This window comes from Ursus americanus, chromosome 22 (assembly GCF_024610735.1).
Source record: "Ursus americanus isolate L20-20 chromosome 22, mUrsAme1.1.p, whole genome shotgun sequence".
NCBI lineage: Eukaryota > Metazoa > Chordata > Mammalia > Carnivora > Ursidae > Ursus > Ursus americanus.
In genome coordinates, this window is record NC_142148.1 from 22,619,802 (window position 1) to 22,635,788 (window position 15,987).

Below are 15,987 nucleotides of genomic sequence, written 5' to 3' on the forward strand. Positions count from 1 at the left end.
CTGATGTATCTGCCTGGGTTGACAGGACTCACTTTGCATTCCACATCATGCAGGACCAATGAATGAGCTAACTCTGTATATTTAAAATACAAAATATTTTAAATATATCATTTGCAGCTATTTAATCTTGTGAGAAAAAATAGCTATCACTCTAAAATGTACTAAAGGATTCAGTCTTTCAATATTCGTGTGGGAAATATGTAAGCAAGAATATGTGAAGACTACTGCCAAACTCCTAGCCAGCATTCAGACTAGAGATCCTAAGCATTCTTCACGCCACTGAACTGATCTCAAGAAGGAATGTTTGATCTAGGAAGAAACTCAGGATGTGTTTTATTCTTGGATATTCCTGAAGAATTCCAAATTTCAACTTTTTAAAATAACTTATACATTCTTCCCTAAATCTGTACCCTTTAACTTTAACTCTTACCAATTAGCCATCTCAGTTTTTCACTTAGACTGTGAAAATGTCCAACCCAGAATCACTCTCCAGAGGGCTCAACTTCAAAATGCACCCATGCCTTCCTAGGTCCAGTGTTCTTTGATCCAGGCTCTGTCAGACACCCACATCTAATTACTTCTTTCCTCTTTCATGTCTCTCAGGAAAACTATTATTTCCTAATCCCAAGTTCTATTAAGCTTACTTAAACTGAGATCATTTGAATAGGCACAGGCAAAAGGCCTTAGCTTATTAGGTTTTACCATATAAGCTGAAGCATCTAGTGGACAGTTATGTACCACCCCAGAAGCTTAGTCGAGGACATGTTTTGCAACTTATATTCATCTGGATACATGCCTCCCTTAAAATTCAGCTCCACAAACATAACTTATTTTCAGATCACAGGATGATTCAAAGTCAGTCACAAAAATGAAAAACTGAAGTATGGAAGTGATAAAGAACCACCAAGAGCCACAGAAGAACACTCTGGCATTGCCCAATGCAGACCCCACTTGGGAAACTCACCAGTAGGAGCTATGGAAGGGGGCCTGCCTCGTTTTCTTTTTGGCTCCCTCAGGTTTTCTTGTGGACTCTTCACAATGTCATTTTCAGGTTTTTTATCCACTTGAGCATCTCCAGAATACTCTCTGTCATTTTCTGAAATGTTCTCCTTATCTTCCTTCTCGTTCTTGGGAAGGCTCTTCTCTGACACCTTCCCCTTTTCAGAAGAGATTAACTTTCCTTCTTTATCAGGCTGCTTGGGTCGCTTTTCTGTCTTTAAGGCTTTATCCTCTTTGTCTTTCTTCACATTGACAGTGGTTTTTCTTTGCTCTTTAAACTTCTCTCGTTTATCAGGTGATGATGGAAGACTTTTGTGATCTGTTTCTTTAGGCCTAGCATTACCCACAATATTCTAAAATGAGCAAAATAGCGGTGAAACACACTTTGTGATTACTTGCAAATATAAAATCAGATGGTTTTTTGCAAACTTATGAAGACAACAAATTAAAACAGGACATATGTTATGTCACATAATGGAAAGAACCACTGAAAATATCCATCCATACTCTGAGGCTTGAGAACCAATCCTAAATTTAAAAAAAACAACAGTCATGTTCAATTCCTTCTGAGCCAGAGTGATCTCCCATATTTTGATTATTAGTAAGTCACTAGATAATTAAAGGGACAGACAAATACCCAGGAACTTCTGCAAAGCAATCTTTCTGACAGAGGTGTTCTAAGAAAATGCCTCCAAGCTACGTCCTTCTTATCCCAAGCATAACTACATAGACCCAGGGCCTTTCAAAGGCCTGGCTCAGTTTGCCAATGGATGCTGATGCCCTGTGTAGAGAAGAACACAAACTAATAACTGGAAGCTGAACAGGAAAGCTATGAAGATTGTCCAACCCAGAAGCAGGGTCTTTGCTTCCTCAGCTGGGTAAAGGCTGTGCCCAATCCAACAAAGGCACCTACTGTGCTCCTGAGCTATTAAGTTTTTGTCCACTAGACAGAAGTACTACTTCTTGGTTACTTTCCTCCTAAATAACTTTTAAAGAATTCATTCTAAAACTCCTGTGTCCTAGTAGGACACAGCTCTGAAAGCTTTGTAGTTTCTAAAACTACAATTAAGTTTGTGTATCTCTCTTCCAAGACCTCTAGAAAACAGCAGGAAGCACATATCATGTTCATATGGGATCCCCAGCACCTAGCACACATTAGGCACACAGATTTCTCCCTAAAGCTAGAAGGAGTGCCTTCACTCAGGAAGGTTTAATTTGTCCCACAGGGAAAAATAATAAACAAGGAGAATCCCTATGACTAGAGCCTAGAAGGAAATATTTTTTCAAGCCCCCCAAATTTTCTTGAAAGCAGGTTGAAAGTAAGCACTCCTCAGTAACTGCTGGCAGAACTATAAATTATAACCACTTTGGGGGGGGAGGAGGAGCACGTTACCAATTCGTGTCAAAAGAATTAAAAGTTTATACTTTTGAACTAGAATGAATTCTTGGAAATGAAACTAACAGAATAATCGAAATTGTATACTCAGATTTACAAATATCCTTATAAATGACCATTAGAAAATTGGTTACACACAGTACATTTATATACATATAATAGAACACTGAAGAGCCAGCAAAGCCATATTCTCATACACTATTAAGAACTTAAGAAAATGTTATTTTGTTAAAAGAGCAAGACATCCCCCTTTTTTTAGAACAAAAAGAGAGAAAGAGAGCAAAATATGGAACAGTAATATACTACATGACCCCAATTTTAAAAATACAAATATTTAACAAAAAACACAGAAGGATATATCCCAATATGTTAAGAGCAATTCTATTTAGATGACTGAATTATATCATTTGTACTTCCTTTGTGCTTTCCTACAGTGTCCAAATTTTCTACAGTTTATGTATCGTTTTTGTAACTTCAAAAAAATTAGTATTCCTAATATATAAATTATCGAAACATTCAGAGTAGTATGATCACACAGGAAAAAACCTCAATCTATTCCAATAATATATGAAAAAAGCTTTAAAAATTGTCTGTGACAGATATTTTTAAGAAGTTAAGCTTTGGAGGAGCATGACCATCCATCCACTGTCATGGCCAGGCCAGCAGCTGCTTTCCATCACTTGGGCACCTTGTCCAGAGCTGGGGCCTTAGACTTGGCCTCCTACGGGACGCAGGGCACCCAATTTCCAGATGCCTATGGGAAGGAGCTCTTTGACAAGGCCAACAAATACCACTTCTTACACAGCCTGGCCCTATTACAGGTGCCCCGTTGTAGAAAGCCCCTCAGGGCCGGGTTACTACTAGCCTCTGGAACCAGCTTATTCTTCACTATCTTTTACTACCAGGCCCAGGTTGAGTGGAGACCAGGCTGAGTGTTCAGACTTTGGCTCCTGTGGGAGGGAGCCTGCTAATCTTGAGCTGGCTTGCCTTGACTCTTTGAGCTTCCTTGTATTTAACTTCTGGGTACTTTTTTAAGAGCTGGAGCAGGGAGAGGATTAAAATAGAAAGGCAAATTAAAAAAATAATTTAAAAAAAAAGAAGTTGAGCTTTGTATGTTGCCATTATGGAACCCTAGATCCTCAGGGCTGAAGAGACCTGAGAAGTCGTTTATCCAAATACAACGCTCTCTTGGGGAAAAAAACAAACACAAGCAGGAACTGTGGGCCTATACCTGACCACCCGCCAGGTCTGAGATGAGGTGAGACACTCAGGGATAGCTGGGAATTGGGAACTGAAGCACCCACAAATCCACACTGGGTAAGGTGCTCATCTCCAAACCAAAGCACCACAAGCACTATCAATCAATTTATTCAGTACAACAGAGTAAACAGTTGAATGTTTGTCATCTGGAACCCTGGACTTCCATTTGGGGAGGTTCTAGAACAATGTGACAATTCTGAACAAGTTCTTATCTATACAGTCCTCCATCTGTATTAACTCATTCCACAAACTCAACAAAAAAATTGCCAAATTTAAGGCCAAAATAACATTTTATTTATTTTTTTAATTTTAAGTAAACTCAGGGGACCTGAGTGGCTCGGTCGATTGAGCATCCGCCTCTAGCTCAGGTCATGATCCCAGGGTCCTGGGATAAAGCCCCACGTCATGCTCCCTGCAGAGCAGGGAGCCCGCTTCTGAACCCTCTCCTCCCAGCTCCTGCTCTCTCTCCCTATCTCTGTCTCTCTCTCAAATAAATAATCTTTTAAATTTAAAAAAAAAATTTTTTTTAAGTAAACTCTACACTACATGTGGGGCTCAAACTCACAACCCTGTGATCCAGAGTCACATGCTCTACTGATTGAGCCAGCCAGGCACCCCACAAAATAACATTTTAGAGTACTGTAGTGACAGCTCCTTAGATGCCTAAGAGGCAAATGATCCCAGCGAAAACATCTTCAGGGCTAAAGCTTTATAACTGTTTCAATTTTCTTTTAAGGAAAACCAGAAAAAGGCAAAAAGCAAAAACATTCTTAAGGCTACCTTTAAAGATACCATGAAACATAATCCTCTGAAATTGCTAAATACATGTACAGAAGAATTTACTAAAATTTGTGATAAGTAGAGGCATTTGATAATAAGAAAAGACACAACAGGTTCCAGCATCATCAAATACTGTCACATGAACAACTACCCAAAAAGGTAACAAGTAACAATCAGAAGTTTTAAAATATCAATACCCAAATTTTGATCTTGCTTTCCCAACTATTTCATTAAGGCATAAACATGAAAAAGACTAAAGGGGAAAAAAAGTATGAAAAGAGTAGGCAACACTTCTAGATGGCCCATACTTCCAGTGTCAAAACTCCTGTCTCATGCTCAAGCGAGCACATGCATGTGGTGACTGCAACAAGAGGAAACAAAATTTTCAAACCAGGCATATCTAGCACAAGTGACTGCCAAATTCATGCCAAACTATAGTTCTGAAACCACCAAGTCATGGTCCTGAGCTGAAGGACAAAGTTAGATGAGGAGAAAATACACTATGGCTTCCTCAAGCCTTAGCAAGTTCCCTATGATGAGCTCTAGGGACAGGGCACAGGGAAAGAGAGAAAAAAAAAAAAAAAATAGCCCGACAGTTCTGAGAAAAAGATGAGGAAAACAGATAACAGGAAATGGCAGAGAGAGATAAATATTAACAATTTCTGAAAACTTGTGTATTGCTTTCTAGTGAAATTGTGTCAGGTGAAGGAAATACAGACTTTGCCATCATAAACAAATGTAACATCTTTATTTGAGAAACAGAACTACAATGTTAGCAGTATTCATACCACAAAGCACAAAACCACATTTCTCACCTGATCTTTGGAAAAAGCTTTGACATGAATATGTTTGACAGTCTGAACTACTCCATCATAAAATTTCACAGTGTAAGTACCTAAAATTCAAGAAGATATCATGATTTAACTTACAGTTTCATGAAAGCAACAAAACTTTTCAAAGCATAAACACAAGGGAGCTCCAACCACAATAATAAATGTATGAGAATTAAAATACTAAGAAACACACTCAGTCTTATTTATGTCCAAGGTAATAACTAGCATGCATGCCTTCATTTCTTAGTTAAGATTACATAGTAAGTTTTCTCTTTATACAGATCAAAATCCGTCTGCTTTTTGATGGAAAAAAAGAATTGCACTGAATTTAGGCCAAGAACAAACAGCAGTAAAACAATTAAGAATGTGAGGAAAAGGCAGTTTTATTTACTGCTTGGTGAATTATTAGGTTTCATCAAACTTTATTTTCTGGGCTTAAGGGTGGTAATATCTTTTAAACTTTAAAAGAAACATGTCTGCTTACTAAAGGTATCATATTTCTAGAGGTCCCATTAGTCTCATAATCCATATGAGTAACCTTCATGTTACAACATCTGAACAGACTTGGCCAAAACATTAACCAGTGCCTGCTACATTATCAGTTTTATTCCATTAGAAAAAGAAATCTAACAAAAATCATTCTGTAAGACCGAAGCTGAAAATCCAAATAATCTTCTTCCCAAATAAAGCACCAACTACAATACAAAAGTTCTCATTAGTTGCACTCAAACCAACTCTTTCAAGCTTCTGCATCTTAGAACCCACCTCTCCCCCCACCCTACCTTTTTTTTTTCCTTTTTATTTTTTGGTCCCAGGGATTAAAAAAAAAAAATCACAGTTAATCTTGTCAAGATTACCAGTGAACTACTGGTAACCATGTAATGGTTTACTGCTGGTAAACACCATCAGTCAGTTTTCAAGATCAGTTTCTCACCAAACAGGGAAGGTAAAAAAAATCCCTGGCAGTAAAAGAATGTAACAAGGAAGCCTGAGACCTTCTGGCTAGTTACCTCCTTCTCAAACATTCTCTCCCCTCCCCAACCCACCTCACCCTCCTCCACTCCACCTCTCCTGCAGTCCTAAATAGGGCCCTGTCAATGGCCAGCCACCTCTAATGAAAGCCTCACTCTGTAGTATTCAAAGTCCACTGCAATCTTAGCCCAATTATTTTCCAAACCTTGTTTCTCATTACCAACACAGAATACCCACCAACTCAAAGCGATGAGCTACTTGCCACCCAATGAAACTGCCTTGTGACATTTCCACCTCCACATCTTTATCAAAGTATTTTCCTGCCTAGAACGCACTACTCATTGACCCTTAAGCACTCAGCTCAAATGACCACAATAGTTCTGTAAAAGCTTCCCAACTTCCTGGATAGAAAGATTTTTCCCTCCTCTGAACTTCTCAAAGACTCATTTTGGTACCTTGCCTGCAGGGCCTCAACTTAGTCTATCTTCATATAGAAGGCAGATCCCAAATCAAAGGCAGGCTCTCCAAGGCCAGGGACCACATCTCACACCAGTTTCTCTCTCACACAGCATCTGGTTCACTATAGACTAGGGCTTCTCGAAGTATGGTGCCCAGACCAGCAGCATCAACAACTCCTGGGAACTTTTAGAAATGTAAGTTACCAGCACCACGCCCAATATACTGAATCAAAAACTCAGAGTGCAACACAAAAATAAATGAGTGTTTTAACAAGTGTTTCAGGTGATTTTGGTGTACTGCCACAGACAATTAATAATTACCTACTGAACTTTACTCCTGGTAATTACAAAATAAAGTTGATTATCTGTCACAAGTGTCACCAACACAGAACAAAGTGGCTAGCAAACTAGATAGAAGGATATATGGTTATGCTTAGTTGGCTAAAACAAGCAATAAGATGTCAGGCTATGATAAAGGATTCTACATAAGGCAGCTCATCAATGACTAATGAGTTCTTACAACAAAGGCCTGGGCTCCTGTCTCTATTTGGCAAGCAAAGAAGCAATGATAAGCAATGCTATGGAACTCTAAACACACCCTTTACAAGCAACCATGACATGGTTCTGGCCAGCCTGGGGATGGGGGTATTAAGAACCTAACTCTCATGAAATCTTAAATATCAAGTGTGCCAACAAGAAACCCAAGCCTATACCTCTTCAACTTCCTTACCAAGAAAGAAAGTCAGCATCAATTACATCAAGATGAAAACTGTTCATTTCTATAGACATTTCAAACATCCAGAAGGACATTTTCAGCTATTTGAGGTCAATTTTGATGCTTACTCCTGATGGCAGGCTCAAAATGGAGGCCTCAAATGAAGGGATGTACCCTGAGTTCCAAAAAGAGCTAAAACAGAGCTAAGCAGAGCTGGGATTAGAACCTAAGCCTCTCTGCTGACCTCTGACCAATTCTTCTTCCACCATTCCAAACTGCCTATTCCTCAAGTCCCTCAGCCTAAAGTCTAAACCACAGACACAGTGGCATCAATGGCCATTCTGAAATGACCCACTCTATGGTAAAAGGTACTCAGGAATCACTGTCCTGAGACAGTAATATCCTGGCCCTGACCCTTTTTACTTCCAAATAACTATAAGGGATCATCTCAAAACATTCTCCCTTGATCATGTACACAGCCTAACTTGGGCTTCAATAAATCAGAAGGAAAAAAACAACACATCCAATGGACAATGGTGGCCTAGGCTCACTTCTGGAAAGAGGCCCCAAATTTACTTCAATGGTTCTTGTACAACTAAAAGAATGTCTTCCTGGGGCACCTGGGTGGCTCAGCTGGTTAAGCACCTGCCTTAGGCTCAGGTCATGATCCTGGAGTCTGCTTCTCCCTCTCCCTCTGCCCCTGGCCCAGCTCGTGTGTGTGTGTGTGTGTGTGTGTGTGTGTGTGTGTGTGTGTGTGTCAAATAAATAAATACAATTTTTTTAAAAAATAAAAAATAAAAATAAATGTCTTCCCGTGGAATCCTCCTGTGGGTGGCTGACAATAGAGCTTTCCCATGACCATACATAACATCTAACAAATAACATGTAAATGACAGAAAAATAAGTGCATCCTTAACACAAAGGCCCCCTGCCTCAGGCTCCCTTAAGAAGCCCCTGTACTTACACATGCCAGGTGAAACAAAGCTTCCTGGTCTTGCCCCTCAGGGGGTTAAGAACTCAGCGTATCAGATAACCTTATAGCAGTCAGTAGGTGCAAAAGGGAAACTAGAGATGCGAGGCAAGCTGATCTTCTGTAGGACCAAGGAAATAGGACGCACAGGTGACTCTGGATAGATATCTGCTGTTCTTGAGTTCTACCATAACTCTGACTCAAGGGCCCTTTCTCTATCCCACTCATCTCCAAGGGTCAAAGAATTCCAGAATGCCATGAATAGGAGACTCAAAGTTTTCAAATATGGATTCTCAAAGTCTTGAGGTTCCTGTACATGCGTCTCAGGGGGTGAGCAGAGGGATATGCACATGTTTGCAGGTATACCTTCTCCTCCCCCATCTTTTCTTCTTAGCAATTTTACTAATGGGCTTAGGTTCTGTAGCCAACAACTTCTAAAAATGCTTTTCTGTTCTAATTCCTTCTTCTAATTCCTTCTGCTCAAATGAGCCCAGAGAACAGGTAGTGAACTGCCAATAATCATTGGCACGGACTGGGACCAGATCCTGACCCCCAATCGGGGCTCTCAAGACACCACCAGGCTCCAGAAAGTACTCACCATCTACACCCACCCTACCATCATATCAGGCATGTGTGCACGCACACCCAGTGAACACCTGCCACTGACAACTCCTGCCATTTTGGGAAAACTCTGCCCTAAGAGGCAGCCCGGTACTGTGGGAACTGCAGTTCAGGAACTTTGGACCCCACAGACCTGCATTCAGTTCACAGCTCTACGATTCATGTACGGGCTCTGTAACCTCAAGCAACTTCTGTGAGCTTAGTTCCTCATCTGTAAAATGATGGGGTTGATGGCAACAACCTTTCATGTTTGCGTGAATACTAAATGAGATCAGATATGGAAATTGCTTAGCAAAGGAACTGTTAACAAAGGAAGGGATCAATAAGTGATTCCAATTATTACCATCCATCAATCACTTTACAAGGGAAGCACCAACCCCTTCCCCACAAAGACAGTAAGAGCCACGCTAGCACCTGCGTGTGTGGGCCTATATCTTCCTTTTATCTCTGTGCAAAGCTGTTCAGTCCCAACATCCCCACATTTCAAATGTAGGATCAGTTACAGCATGAAGGAGACAAAAAATAGTAACTACTTCAACAAGAAACTCTAGAAATGAGACCATTTCCATAGAATCTCCTGTTATAAATGCAGACTTCAGGCACTGGCCCAAAGATTAAACTGAGGGAACAGGGGACACGTGATTTAAGAATACGAATAATTTTAAGGAAGAGGGATCTGATTCGCCTGTTCACTCAAGTTAAAGAACCACAGATCAACAGGAAGGAACAATTCCTCATTTTGTTGAAAATGCAAACCTACTTTCAGTTTCCCCCAGAGAATGCCTTGCAGAGCAGCAGGGTCCATGACTAGGGACACAAAGCCCTGACACACAAGTAGCCCTGCCATCCCCAGTGTAACAAAGGGAAGTTGAGCAGCCCCAGCAAAGAGCTGAGGTCAACTCACCAGAGATGGCTTCCGAACAAAGATTCCCTGGAAGCAGAATCCCATCCTTTACTCCAACACAGATGGAGGGACTAACAAGGCTAACCACGTGTGGCTGCGTTCACATGAAATGATGCTTACCTGCTACTGCCAAAGAATTATTCCAGGTGAAAAGAGCTAAATAACATTGCACTGCCCTCCCCAGTTTCCAAGTGCTTAATTACTCCCTTAAGAAATTCTAAAGTTGCCATTTGGTTGTGTTTCAATGATGCCAGATTCCCAGTGCCAGCAGTCTCAACGCTCAGCCTCGGGAAAACCACCAAGGAGGTTAAGAGTGGCAGGAAAATGAGGGCAAGCCTTCCAAAGATTAATCTATAGGGTATGACTTCACTATATGCCCAGCTACTCCTAGTAGCACCAACAAGACAGAATGACTTTTACAGGAAATAAAGGGGGTACCTTGCCAGCAGAGCTTCTCCTCACAGTGCCATTAGGCTGCAGTGGTCCCTGCTACAGATAAAACTGAGGCAGAGCAGAAAATACCAGAGAAAGAGTGGAAAAAAGAGCCCAGCACTGTCTCTCCCCATCCTGCGATTACTGAAATCATACTGAACTAGAAACTGTCCAACAGATCCCATGTAACTGAAAGGCAGCAAGAGTCATCATCTCTCCCCAAAATCAGACACAGATCTGAGCTCTCACAAAGGATAGCTTTCCTTCACAATTCACAATGTGGCAATAATACCAGCCTCCAATTCCACTAACTTTTAGGATTTCCCCTCCCCCATCCCCTTCTTCTCCTTTGCCTTCCAATTAGTCTCAAGACCAGTAAGGACTTCAGACCCAAGAACTCTGGGGAAAACTGGTTCTGGCAGAAATCTCCACTCATATTCAATGTCCTTCGATTAACTAAAATTCACTGGACAGAATTCAGAGCTTACAGGACCAATATTATTAGGGTGACAAATGACCGTTTTAGGGACAATCATTATCTGAACTCTTTCTCCCATGGTTTTAGCTCATGGAGGAAATAAACTGAAAATATTTTTTAAAACAACTTCCAAAGCTCTGGTTGCCCCAGTTTAAAAGACATTTAAAAATCTTAACTATGGCCAACAATTTGGCCAATGACTTTTAGTCCTTAAATTATTATTCCAAAAAAATTCCAGACCCATCCACATACAAAACCAACCAACCAACCAGTAATTGCAGACAGGGGTGCCCGCCCCCTCCCCTTATGATTTATCTGCACTGTTCTGTTCCTGTACCCCCTCCTCCTGGTGGCCACATACTTCACACTACTTTGAACTAGTTTTTGTTTGTTTCCCTTTAAATCCATGATGCCCAGCTCTGGGCTCTGAAGATTTCAGATGCAAACAGTAGGTTCCTAAGCCTCTACAGGTCCCACCAAGACACCACTCGACCCCTCTGCAAGACTGCTCCCAGGGTTCCCCAAACCCTTCTTCCACAATCTGGCTTTTCTTCTTTGCCACTTCCTCATCCAACCCCCCTGGCCTCCTTTCTATCTTCCATAACTCTGGGACATCACTGGATCAAAAGAGAAATGTTGCTTCCTTTCTACAACCTCCTTTATCTACAGAATTACCATGGTACTACTCACAACTTGTACTTTATCTAAGGGCCAGCCATTTCCCCAAGGGAGCACAACTCCAATGGATATTATTCAGGAGCAAAATATAATTGATCAGCATAAATCAACCTAACAGACATGCAAGAACACATCTATGTACATATAGAACACCTATATTTCATATCATATGATTTAAATCCAGTGAGAGCAGAAAACGTTGTTCACCTTGAAAATAAGACTCTAAAAAAGTAAACCATGTCAATTACCAAAAGGCAGTTTAATACATGTAAGCTTTCCTTTAAAATACGTTTTTAGGCTAAAGTGATACATATGAAAAGTAATAACAGGGGATTTTATTTCAAACACAAAATTATAAAAGAAATTTAGGGAAACAAGGACTATCCAAAAAGACTTAAATCAACCATGAGCTGGAGTATCACTAACTGCTTAAACATCTTTAAAAATACAACCTTGCTTTGGAAGCCTGAGGCAAGAGGATTGTGCATTCAGGATAACCTTTATCTTAGCAGAGTTAACCCATACTGGCCTAACAGCTGGGGGTGGAGGTAGAGTGAATGTAGCAAAAGAGAAACAAAGTTCTGCCATATGCAAACATATGTTCATTTTTTACCATTTCAACCCATTCTCAGACAAGGCTTGGTCAGCCCCAGGTCCAGCATTCAACAGAGTGCTGAATGAATACTGGAATAACTTCACTGTATTCAGTCAATCTGGCCCTAGAGTCACCACTAACAGTGGTACTAAAATGCCTGACTAGCTTAAACATTCACTGAAGAGATCATGAACATACCACAAACATCCTGACAGAAAATGCACAGCAGTAAAAGGTATCACTCGGACCCAGAGTCTATTCTCTCATTGTGAGGATGCTGACCATGCATATTACCTTCTTGACCCTCCTTTTGCCTTTGTACTAGCAAAATGAGCCTCTTTAGATCATGCTGCCAGTCTTGATACCGCACGGGTTCTAAACTGGCTAAGGCATCCCAACTCAGTGTTCTAAATCCCAGGGCCCCAATTTCACCTAGCGGCTTTGATATTACAGACCACCCTCAATCATGTTGCATCCAGGAAGCATTTTTTTTAAGTAGGCTGAACACCCGATGTGACCCCAAGATCAACAGTCACATGCTCTACTGACTGAGTCAGCCAGGCACCCCTCACAAAGCATATTTTTAAGAAATGTTTATTAATGTCCACTTCATTTCTAGGCTATTCACAAATAATTAAAAGGAATATTGAGGCTTATTTCATCAATTATATTAGGAACTCCTGGACAAAAACCTGCACACTTACCAGCAGAGTAAAGGATGAACCATAACTATTTTATGGAAAACTATTACTAAAATTTAGGAGGCAAAAATCAAATTCCTTGGGGCGCCTGGGTGGCACAGCGGTTAAGCGTCTGCCTTCGGCTCAGGGCGTGATCCCGGCGTTACGGGATCGAGCCCCACGTCAGGCTCCTCCACTATGAGCCTGCTTCTTCCTCTCCCACTCCCCCTGCTTGTGTTCCCTCTCTCACTGGCTGTCTCTATCTCTGTCAAATAAATAAATAAATAAATCTTAAAAAAAAAAATCAAATTCCTCTTTTTAACCCAGCTTTATCTCCATTTATAATTTCTTCCTAATTTCTGACACAGTGATTAACTTGGAGAGGATTCCTAGGCAATAAATATATACTGAAAATACACTATCGGACTCTAATATTACAAACTCCCCCCCAAGTCATGAATAAAAACAATAACAACTCAAACACCTTACCATCCTTGTTAACAGCAGTGACTTTGGCTGGGTAGAAACGACAATCAGACCAGCAAGCAAGGACCTGTTCGTTTATCTGAAATTCCTAAAAAGCATTAAAACAGAACAGAACAAAACAAAACAAAAAGATCTGTTACCAATCCAATTTCATAGGATGCACACAGTATCAGATGTCATGAGAGAAGCTGACTGACAACAGTGGGAAGGGGAGATGGCTACCGGGATGGAAGAAGATGTTTCTGCTGTTCAACACTGGGAGGCAAACCAAAAGGGCTGGACGGACACAAGACTCTTCTATCCTGGAGGTCTGGGCAGGCATAGCAAAGCACTGATCATAGTCCCCACCCTGTCCTTGAGCCCAGGACCACTAGGAACACACCCAGCATACAAGTTGGAAGGAGGGAACCTACCGCAGCCCAAGGGAACCAGCATTCATGCCACCTAATACCACCCACATTTTTAAAGGGTTTTCTGCCAAAGGAAGCACACATTCACCTATAATATTTCAAACTGTTTTCCCAGCACACAGTTTACATTGATACAGTTTGCAGAATGAATACTGAGCAATCAAACTGGACAACAGTAAACAATTCTTTTTTGTTGTTGTTGTTAAGATTTGTATTTATTTGACAGAGAGAGAAAGCACACAAGCAAGAGGAGAGGCAGAGGGAGAAGGAGAAAGAGAAGCAGGCTCCCCGATGGGCAGGGAGCCAGACATGGGATTCAATTCCAGGACCCTGGGATCATAACCTGAGCTCAAGGCAGACACTTAACCGACTGAGCCACCCAGGCAACTCAACAGTAAATAATTCTGAATGGGGGTGGGGATGGGGGAGGAATGACACACACAGACAGCAAGAGTTCAAGTTTCCTGGCCAGGGTTAAAATGAAAAACAGAATCTGGGGCTGAGTCAGATCCAAAGGCAGCAGGATTTCTACAGATTTCTCAATGCCTGTTTAAAAAAACTCAAAACTAATACTTCATTTTTCATTCTGAAATCAGTAAGTGCTCCAGGCATAACGATGAAATTTAGAAAAAGGAATACAGTCCAATTCCATGATATTCAAGAGCTTTTTTTTTTTAAGGTAGGCTCCAGACCCAACATGGGGCTCGAACTCACAACCCCAAGATCAAGAGTCACATGCTCTACCAACTAAGCCTCCCAGGCACCCCTCAAGAGTTTATAAAAGGGGGTGCCTGGGTGGCTCAGTCGGTTAAGTGTCTGCCTTCGACTAGAGTCATGGTCTCAGCATCCTGGGATCCAGCCCCACATTGGGCTCCTTGCTCAGCAGGGAGTCTGCTTCACATTTTCCCTCCTCCCTCCACCCACCTGCGCACGTGCACATGCTCACTCACTCTCGCTCTCTCAAATAATAAATAAAACCTTAAAAAAAAAAGTTTATAAAAGACCATGATATGAGGCTCCACATGGAATGATTGCTTAATAAATGGTCAGACAACAAATAAGTTTAATAAATGACCTGAAGGGATATAGGGGTATAAAAGAAAGAGATAAGGTCCCCACCATTCATCCTTAATGCTTTTCAACCAAGTTAGTTTATGAGCTGTCACGTCAATCGTATCATACACACAGATGACAACTGAGATTCTTCAAGAGCCCCATGCACCATGGAGATCTCAGGGTTGCAACTACAGGCCTAAATAAGGATTGGTTCCCCAGCTGCTACTGACTTTCACACCGAACATCAAAGGCTGGAACATAAAGTACCCAATGGCTTACCCCGCTCATTATAGATTTGATACTCACAGAAGATCCTTCATCTTCATGTAAGCCCTCTTTCCTCAGCTGTATTTTCTCTAAAGGGCGTAAATAAGGACTGTCCCAGCAGAACCACTCATCATAACGATGGTTCCAACGCTTGAAATGGATGAGTACTTTTCCTTCTTCGTAGTCAATGTCTTCTATGTGAGCTGGATACCTGAGTCAGAAAAAAAAGTTAAATGCCTTTAATACCTGCCCAAAATATCCAAAATAGTACCCTTTCAAACCTCTTCCCAAAGGACTAGGTTATCAAAGTATTAAATAAAGCCTACCATTTAGAGACTGTGATTGTGTCAAATTGCAAATTATGGAGGCTCACAGACTTGGGGTTCAAATCCCAACCTGGACATTACTTAGTTTATGTATTACTAAACTGACTTTTCAGAGCCTGAGTTCCGTCACATAGAGTAGAGGAAGGATACCCAGCATACTGGGTTACAATGCAAGTAAAACAAGATGACATACACACAAGAACAGAGCACAAATGAGGCAGGAAGCAAACATTTAACAACTAGATTATATTTTACATAAGCCAATAAATTAGAATGACCATGCAACCCAGATTGTATTAGATAGCCCCAATTTAAGAATTGTATAATCCATATAGAATACCATGCAGCTGTTAAAAAAAAATAAATAACCAAAATGGTTCTATGTCATGATATCTCTCAAGATGAACTATTAAATGAGAACAGCAAGGTACAGAACATTGTGTATGGTAAGCTATTGTTTATTTTTTTAAAAGATGAAAAAGTAGGGGTGCCTCGGTGGCTCACTCAATTAAGCATCTGACTTCGGCTCAGGTCATGATCTCAGGGTCCGCTTTGAGCTCCCCACCCAGTGGGGAGTCTGCTTCTCCCTCTCCCTCTGCTCCCCCCACTCATGCTCTGTCTCTCTCTCAAACAAATAAAATCTTAAAAAAAAAAAAAAAAAGATAAAAAAG

At 41.0% G+C, this 15,987-nt stretch overlaps 1 protein-coding gene and 1 pseudogene across 2 annotated transcripts in view; one reads left to right on the forward strand and one right to left on the reverse strand.

Annotated features, from left to right (window-relative positions):
- Positions 1–15,987, reverse strand: part of PHF20 (PHD finger protein 20) — a 144,688-nt gene that overhangs the window by 75,231 nt on the left and 53,470 nt on the right. For both annotated transcript variants that reach the window (XM_045805736.2, XM_087853609.1), the window contains 4 exons: positions 15,030–15,201; positions 13,261–13,345; positions 5,251–5,330; positions 965–1,352 (listed from right to left, as the gene is read on the reverse strand). In XM_045805736.2, the coding sequence (XP_045661692.1) occupies positions 965–1,352; positions 5,251–5,330; positions 13,261–13,345; positions 15,030–15,201 (725 nt within the window). The remainder of the gene's footprint in view (positions 1–964; positions 1,353–5,250; positions 5,331–13,260; positions 13,346–15,029; positions 15,202–15,987) is intronic.
- Positions 3,046–3,395, forward strand: LOC123797776 (transmembrane protein 256 pseudogene; annotated as a pseudogene).